The 10000-nt window shown below is 36.8% G+C and overlaps 1 protein-coding gene across 1 annotated transcript in view; it reads right to left on the minus strand.

Annotated features, from left to right (window-relative positions):
- LOC135222466 (putative neural-cadherin 2) overlaps positions 1 to 10000 on the minus strand; it is a 113813-nt gene that overhangs the window by 88895 nt on the left and 14918 nt on the right. The window contains exon 5 of the mRNA XM_064260553.1: positions 5092 to 5267. Coding sequence (XP_064116623.1) covers positions 5092 to 5267 — 176 coding nt within the window. The remainder of the gene's footprint in view (positions 1 to 5091; positions 5268 to 10000) is intronic.

The following is a 10000-nucleotide window of genomic DNA, read 5'->3' on the forward strand; positions in this document are numbered from 1 at the left end:
CTATGTTAGAGCACTGTCTCAAAGTCCTTTTTTAAGCCTGAAATGAAGGCAAGATTTCAAAGACGTATGGTATCACCCTTTAGTGTGACGAAATTCACATTCAGATGTATCTGAAGCATCATTTGCAACATTATAGTTACATCTCACATGATGATTACACCTCATATTTGCAGCTACACAAAGCTGAGTATGTAAGCCCAAGCCTGTAGCATTTCCATCTGTCACGGCAACCAGACTTGCAGCCACATTTTGTAAGTTGTTCATAACTCTACAATGGGGGAGTTGGCTGTCCAGAAGACATTCCGGTCTTCGCCAATCTTTTCCCAACTACAGTCAGAAGGACTGTGCTTCTGGCTGGTGAAAATTGCCTGATCCCATACACAACCTGCATGGTAAGCTGACAGTTTGGTGCATTGAAGCAGAGCAGCTCTGGATGGAGGGATGGCTTCATAATAGTCTCTGCTTTCTGGCAAGCAAGTCAAGTCCAGCCTCATCCACATTGTCAACAATGCTTGACCTGTCTTGCATAAGGACCACAAACTTCTCCACCTACCCCAATCTTCCATCCAGTGCCATTTAAGTCCCGTGTGATCTGTACACCATCCAGGTAAGTACATGAACAAGTCACGTGGAGCCCCACCTACCCTTGGCTCGGCTCTCCCAAGCTGGCGCCTCCTGTCAATTCAGGTGTGGCTGTCTAACTAGATCTACCAACTTATATATACTTTCTACCAGCTAATTGATATGGGGCTATTAGACAGCATTTGAGACACTAAACTCCTAAACTACACTAAAGCAAAGCTAGGTACAGAGTAAGCAGAGCAAGATTAGCTGACAATGAACCCCAGGCTGAGTTACACAGCAGTGAAGTCTCCAATGTGCCCTGGTAGTGCGCTGATATTCACTTGCAAACTATTATATTGAACAGAAAGACATTTTTCCATGCCTACTGAATCCTTAGACGCAATTATTTAAGGTTCTAGGTTGCCATATTGGATGCCATCTTTCTTCAACAGGTATACTACATATTACTTTTGCTTGGTGACTGCTTAAAATGTGCATAACCAAAGCAGATAAAAAAAAAAAAACATGACCAGAGGCACATGAGTCCCATGTTAAAACCTTGACTAGCGGCCATTTTGAAAAATGGTAGCCTTTTGGAATTTCGAGTGGACACCAAGTACTTTTCAAAAAGGGGCCTATGGAAAATATATGTACTAAATTTCATGATCGTATCTTTAAATGAAGTATTTTGGTAAAAAAAATTATTTTATCTCCTATACTATTTTACCAGGTTGAGAAATTCCTGTAATGACTTTTATTGTGTTCTTCATAGTGTAAAAATCAAAATTTCTTTTGTGGTGGTGAAAAGCATTTGTTAAACTCTTCAGTAGTTGCATACTGCATATTGTCTGTCTTTTATGTGCAGGGTTGACCCTTGCTCATAAAAAAGTTGCCCCCATGTAAACAAAGTGCAAATGGCTGCCCATATAATATATTCTTTTAATTTTTGTCTTTCCTGTATTATTACTCCTCTGCTGTGAAAATCTCGTGTTTCAAGGTGGCTGCAGGAGAGCCGCTACAAAGATTGGAGGCCCTCCCTGATGCAGCAGCCATATTGGACTCTGAGCCTGAGGCGCTCCTGCCTAGACGTCACCCGGGCACATCGAGGGAATTCGTCCTCAGACGATTATTGACCTTACTATAAAATACGGACGTATACCTCCCGATCCGCATATTCCACAGGACTGCCAACACTTGCTCCATGTGTTGTTTCCCAATTCAGGACGGCTGGACAGTGCCTTTGGATACCTACGGTAAGCCTCGGACGAACCTGAGTACCTTGGCGACCCGTTTTTCCTCCTACTGAAATATTTCTCGACTTTTAACGAACTCCTTCCAAGTAAATCCCATGTTTCACCACATGTATTTCTCTCTCTCCATTCGCCTCAGTAAAGCCCCCTTTTGTTCCCCCAGTCGATCCTTTTCTTAGCCTGCCACCAATCATTGGCATTACTTGAGGTGTTTTGCAGCGTTCCTTTCTGCGACCCCTTTCATTCCTTTTACCGTACCTCCCTTCACATTCTCTTCCTAACATCTTACTTTCTACCCTCCCCTAACATTGATTCATAGTGCAACAGCGATGTTTTAAATAGTATTGCACTTTAAGAAAATTTTTTACCCTCAATTCCTCTTTCAACGTTGTTATGGCCACATACAGGGACTAAGCATCAATCTTTCAGGACCTAGTACTACTTGCATAAAAACTGGGCCCGTTTACTGTGTCTATGTGGTGGCCGCATCCTGTTCAATTAGGTTAATTGTTAAGGGAGCTTGGGCCCCTCCAGCATCCTTCATTCTCTGATTCTGTTTATTCTCTAAAATGAAAAGTTAAAATAAATAAGATGCTGTCAGCCCCCCTCCCCCCAACAAGACTGCCGTGCCCCGGGGAAGTAGTAAACCTCCCCCACCCCCCACAAAAAAAAAAAAAACAAAAAAACACACTCACACACATACATATGTAGAACCCAGCGCTTGGCCTTTGGCCTCATTTTTGTATTCCATTCTATTATACTTTCGTTATTTAAAGAGGCTTTATTATGACATCAAGAATGCAACATTTTATAAAGCTTCTGGCAAAACCAAGGTAAGTGATTCTTAAGGACTTGAATGTGCATAAAATGGTAGTTCCAGACACCTTGCAGATTAGTAGAACTTTGCATAAAGTAACTAAAGTGACTGATCAACTTCCCCTCCCTCCTGCGCCATCAGATTTTCCCATTCTCCTTAACTGTGAGCCTGGGAGGGTTTGATGGAATTCGGGTCAAGAATTTCTATCGATGATAGCTGTTTTGACGACGTTGTTTTGGCGATGGTGGTTCTTGTAGGTTATTCGGCTTTGCCTTGACAGATGCAACATCGCCTGCCATTGGTGTCTGGTTCCTCTGATGGAATCTACCGTTTTTCTCGAGGTAAATCGACCAGAGACGAGTGCAAAGTAGAATTCTGCTGGAATAGTAAATAGTGCATTTTCCTTTTGCTAAACTTTATGATTATCCTGTCAGGGAGGTTCTCAGTAGCATACATAAACATGCGAGGACTACAGGAAATGGCAATATTCCAAAACAGGTGGGAAATTTGAGATGATTTGATAGTTTTTGTGTCGCAGAGATTCCATTAAATAAGATTGATGATTTGAAATGGGATATTTATTCTTAGGAAACCTAACTGCACTGATATATACGAAACTTCAGCTTTGAAATTCAACTTTTGTCTCTGAAGTAGAGAGGTGATGGTGTAGGAGGTCTAGATTGCAAGATAAAATAGGAAATGAAGGCGTCTTCTCGTTCAAAATAGAAAATCAAAATACGATAAAAACTGACACAAATCTGCATATCCAGATAGTAAAGATAACCTTTATCGTGCGCCAATTGTCTTTGAAGGCGTGCCACAACAAATATAGAGGACAGCTCGAGTGGGAGAAAAAACACTCAAGCAAAAAAATAAAATCCTTAACATAACCTTCCGAATCTTTATATATAAATAAAATGCGATTCCGTTGTAAGGAAAATTAGTGATTATTGAGATACACTTTCTGAATTTTATAATATACTTACATTTTTGTATACTTTTCTTAGTAATATGTTAATTGATTTTTCTTTTCCCATAACTGATCTTTTTCTGTACACGTATATGTATATATATATATATATATATATATATATATATATATCTATATTATATATATATATATATATATATATATATATACATATATATATATATATAATATATATATATATATATATATATATATATATATATACATGCATATATGTGCATATATACTATATATATATATATATATATATATATATATATATATATATATATATATATTAATTGAAACACTACTCAAACGTTACTGTAATGAGAAGGGGAGGATATGAACACAACCCTATTCAAGGGAACCACAGTTCTTAAATCAGAGTAGAAGCACAGACGAAGGAATGAACTTCACTCCAAGGGCGTCAGGTAAGGGTCCAAGGCTGGCCACGTAGGCACAAGAGCAAAGGGGGCAGCCCCGCAGGTGCGGAGGTCCGAACTGGACGAGAGCTGAGCGCTTGTGAGACCAATTTGTTGTTGCTGTTGTTGTTGAAGATTAAGCCAGCCTTGTGCTGGCACGGGCTCTTGTTCGTAGAGCAGCCCGCAGATGTCCGATTTCCTTGTGCCGACGGTTTTTATTAATTCGATTCTGTCCTGGAACGGGTCCTCTTGCTTAACTGGCGGGTCTTGGGACCCGACTCTCGGTATATCTGTGAAGGAGAGGAGGGCGGCAGACAAGAGAAGGGCCCCCCTATGGAGGTAATGCCGTCAGTGGACTTCAGGCTCTTTGCAGCGTGCCTTCGGCCCCTAGCTGCAACCACTTTTGTTCCTTTTACTGTATCTTCTTTCATATTCTCTTCCTTTATCTTACTTTCCACCCTCTCCTAACACTTGATTTATAGTGCAACTGCGAGGTTTTCCTCCTGTTACGCCGTTCAAACCTTTTACTGTCAATTTCCGTTTCAGCGCTGAATGACCTCACAGGTCCCAGTGCTTGGCCTTTGGCCTAAAAATTGTATATTCAACTCGACCAGAGAAGGGAGAAAGGTGCGCACGCGAGAGAGAGAATAAGGGATTCTGTTGGGCTTGTACTTCAATTATTATTTTAATCAAATGGCAAAAACAAAGGGATTCATAATAATATACACATACACACATATATATACATGCATGCATATATATAGTATATACAAATATATACATATATATATGCAGACAACCACAGGGAAGCGGAAAATTGAAGACCAGTTATCAAGCGCTTTCGTGAATTGCGTTCATAAATTCGGGGTTACAAAGACCCCGAAGAAGTGTACACAGTACATGAAAGCGTTTAATACTTGATCTTTAATCTTCGCCTTTCCTGTGGTTGCTTACGTATATACTTCTCATCGTGCAGTTTGGTGAACTTATGGCTGCCATACATAGATGCATACATATACGTTCACGGAGCTACACTCAGATAAGTTGAGATCAGCAGAACAGTACCTTGTAAGAGAAGTGATTCTTCGTGTCTGGATCTGCAGCTGTCATCTCCAGGAGGGTCATGTTGTTCGGGGGACCGTCCCCCCACGTCTCGTCCACTTCCAGCTCCCAGTATTGTCGAGCAAGTCGCGGAGAATTGTCGTTTTCGTCCGTCAGGCGAACGACCACTGTGCCTGTGCCTGGAAGTACAACACGAGATATGCGTTCGATTATGGGTCATACTTTCCCCTTCCTGCTTTTCAATATACCTTTTGTTTAATTCTCTTTTCTACTTATGTGTGGTATTTCCTTTTCTGCTTAAGAATCTTTTCTTGACTTCTTCCATGTTTTCTTTATTAAGCTAGTATTTTGCAATTTCTTTGACTTCGTATCAATTTATTCTAGTGTAATTCCCTTTACCGGTTATTGATCTAGCCACGGGGAATTCCTTTTTTGCTTACACACACATATATATATATATATATATATATATATATATATATATATATATATATATATATATATATATATATATATATATATAAACACACACACACACACACACACACACACATATATATATATATATATATATATATATATATATATATATATTATTTGTTATTAATCTATTCGTGTCTCATTAAGTAATTTAACAGGTTCAAGTAGTAATGGTACCGGGCATATTCTCCTGCAAAATGGTAATAAATATTCCACATTTTTCCGTATTCTTGTTAAATAAATGTGAACATTATGTTGAAGATATCGGCCAAGTTGAGGATATTTCGTAATTTAGCATTGTCCGAATTATAACGTGTGAATAAACAGTAATTTGTCTTATTTTCATAATATCAAGGACGTCGTATTCCTTGGGCAATTAATATCATTTGATGTTCGACATTGCAGTCTTCACGACACTTGAATATCTGCCAAAATCAATGCGCTCTTATCTGGCGCTGTAGGAAAGGTTGTCTTTAACTGTATTACCAAGCGCTTTTTTTCCTTCCCTGCTTATTACCATTATAATACCGATTACATCAACAATTATTTCAGTATTTTGGTAAAAGTAAATATGGAATGCTTGTACTTGTACGTCACGCTAAACACTGGAAAAACAATGTATGTTATCCATATTACAGATATGTAATCAAAATACAATATCGATTTGTCTCTAAAACTCGGAGTCCATACTAAACCCAAAATCTTTGAGACTCCCTTCAGTAATATTAAGAATTGTGTCCACTGCACCCCACACACCTATTATCCAGCCAATGTTCGAAAAGATGCTGTCGACAGCAAATGCTCCGTAGCAAGTGAGATACGAAGTCTGGCCTGCGTGCTCTAACATTATCGAAAGAGCACGAAAATGAATGAAATCAATTCTAACGTCACCTCGTAAATTACAAAGGGATAATAAAAAGAAATTTTCTAAGATATAAAATGCAACTGCCAAGAGGTTTTGATGGAAGGAAGATGAAATTTGCGAATAATACAATATTCAACTTGATTTGGAAAAAGTGACCGGAAATACAAGGAAGCTTTCAAAACGAAGCAAAAATCATCCCAAGAGAAGACAAAGTTTAAGCCTGGATCTATCGCATTTTGGCCGAAATTAATAATCTTGAAAGTTGTTTCTAGTGACTAGAATTGGTACATTAGAAATACTCTGTTGAATCGTATACCCAAATTGTTTATAAACAGGGATAAGGCCCCCTTATTGACAGGGGAAGTACTTCCACAGTGATATATTTGCATTTAAATTCGAATCGGACAGTGGACGTGTCAATCCGGGATTAAATATCTGAATACGAAATTGGAGGACTTTAGTTACGGACCTACACTGAAAGCAAATATATTTATAATAAATATATATATGATATATATATATATATATATATATATATATATAATATATTTGCTTTCAGTGTAGGTCCGTAACTAAAGTCCTCCAATTTCGTATTCAGAATGAAATATAGTCTTAAATATAGTTTTAAACCATGAAATATAGTCTTTAATATAGTTTTAAACCAAAGCATTCCGATGGGCCTTTTATACTTGAGGCGTATCCTGTTTTAACAGAACAATTTATTTACACACACACACAGATACTCACACTCATATATATATATACATATATATATATATATATATATATATATATATTATATATATATATATATGAGTGTGAGTATGTGTGTGTACGTAAATAAATTGTAACAGGATACGCCTCAAGTATATATATATATATATATATATATATATATATATATATATATATATATATATATATATATATACTTGAGGCGTATCCTGTTACAATTTATTTACGCACACACACATACTCACACTCATATATATATATATATATATATATATATATATATATATATATATATATATATATATATATGTATATATATATATATGAGTGTGAGTATCTGTGTGTGTGTGTAAATAAATTGTTCTGTTAAAACAGGATACGCCTCAAGTATAAAAGGCCCATCGGAATGCTTTGGTTTAAAACTATATTAAAGACTATATTTCATGGTGTGACTACCACCCTAGTCACACACAGAAATATAGTCCTTAGTTTTAAACCAAAGTATTTTAATGGGCGTTATATCTACTATATGTATATATATATATATATATATATATAAAATATATATATATAGATATATATAGATATATATATATATATATATACTATATATATATATACTATATATATATATGTATATATATATATATATATATATATATATATAATATAAAATATATATACATATGGTATATATATATATATATATATATATATATATATATATATATATAATATCTATATATATATATATATATATATATCTAATAAAAGGAGCCCATAAAAACACCAAAATGTAGAGAGAAAAGTACTATATTTCAGAGACTGCTGTCTCTCTCTTCAGGTATATGAATGAGAAAAGTTTACAGAAAAGGTGGTATTTATACCAAGAGATTCGTCCACAAGTAAGCCAATTTAGGTCATCCCCGCTGATAATCTTCCTTTAATCTTCTTAAGCGTTGGTTGAATGAACACTGCGTCGACGATGTCCGATGTCCAATTCCCTTTTGAGATGTTCATTACCTGCGTCTCTTTTATTAAGGCCGATTCCATCATTTGACTCTTGTACCGGCAGTTGCTGCTATAAATTACACGTGACATATTCCAGTTTAATCGTCTCCAGGTGGGGAATTTTTATTTTATTGTTGGGTGTGTCTCTGGTCTTGTCTTTAGGGGGTCGGTAGAAAATTACGTTTGCTTTTTGAATTGCTTTCTCAATTATATGGTCAGGATACTTTAAAGATGACCATATAATTGAGAAAGCAATTCAAAAAGCAAACGTAATTTTCTACCGACCCCCTAAAGACAAGACCAGAGACACACCCAACAATAAAATAAAAATTCCCCACCTGGAGACGATTAAGAGAGTAACTCACACCCTTGGGAAATCCAACCCTTTTGCATTTACCTACCCAAATACCTTAGCCAAATCCCTGATTAACGTCCAACAAAAGACATCGCCCAAATCCTCTGGGGTATATGAGATCCCATGCCAGGACTGTGACCAATCTTACATCGGATTTACAGGTAAATCACTTCCCCAGAGATTAATACAACACAAACGGTCAGTTAGGTATGGACAACAGAACTCGGCTATTTTCAACCATATAAATGAACATAACCATAGAATAAACTGGAATATGTCACGTGTAATTTATAGCAGCAACTGCCGGTACAAGAGTCAAATGATGGAATCGGCCTTATTAATAGAGAAGCAGGTAATGAAACATCTCAAAAGGGAATTGGACATCGGACATCGTCGACGCAGTGTTCATTCAACCAACGCTTAAGAAGATTAAAGGAAGATTATCAGCGGGGGTGACCTAAATGGCTTACTTGTGGACGAATCTCTTGGTATAAATACCACCTTTTCTGTAAACTTTTCTCATTCATATACCTGAAGAGAGAGACAGCAGTCTCTGAAATATAGTACTTTTCTCTCTACATTTTGGTGTTTTTATGGGCTCCTTTTATTAGACGGAATTCTGTTGTTACAGAACATTTTTACAGTCTATATATATATATATATATATATATATATATATATATATATATATATATATATACAATACAATATATATATATATATATATGGGCGTTTGTTTGTATACACAAATAGAAACATGTTACAGAGGGAGAGCATTTATAGAAACGCCAAGAGACGACTAAGGAATTAAACTACAGAAATTACTAGTGAGAATACCATAAAGAGTGAAACGCGTGGTCTTGCGGATACGAGTCAGAAAATTCGAGAGAGAGGGAGAGGGAATGGCCACTGTTGATCAAAACAAATATTTAACGACTTTATTAACCGACTAACGAGAAGCTGAAGTCAGTATTCCAAAGCGGAAAGGTGAGGGGTTATGAAAACACCTTGCAAACCCTCTGTTGTGGACTAATAGCGAACGAAAGAAATGGTTTGTTTGTTTGTATGGTGTTTTTACGTTGCATGGAACCAGTGGTTATTCAGCAACGGGACCAACGGCTTTACGTGACTTCCAAACCACGTCGAAAGTGAACTTATATCACCAGAAATACACATCTCTGACCCATCAATGGTATGATCGAGAATTGAACTCAAGGCCACCGAGGTGGCGGGTAAAGACCATACCAACCACGCCACTAATGGTAAACAGAAAATGATGACTAGACAATGGTGAATAGAACAGTGAATAATGAAGCATGTCAGTGATGGTGAACAGTGACAGTCGACACTAAAAAATGTATCAAACGTCATCGTCAAATCACTATCAAAGGAGAGAGAGAGAGAGAGAGAGAGAGAGAGAGAGAGAGAGAGAGAGAGAGAGAGAGAGAGAGAGAAGTATTGAACAC

Source organism: Macrobrachium nipponense, chromosome 3, assembly GCF_015104395.2.
Source record: "Macrobrachium nipponense isolate FS-2020 chromosome 3, ASM1510439v2, whole genome shotgun sequence".
In the NCBI taxonomy this organism is placed as follows: domain Eukaryota; kingdom Metazoa; phylum Arthropoda; class Malacostraca; order Decapoda; family Palaemonidae; genus Macrobrachium; species Macrobrachium nipponense.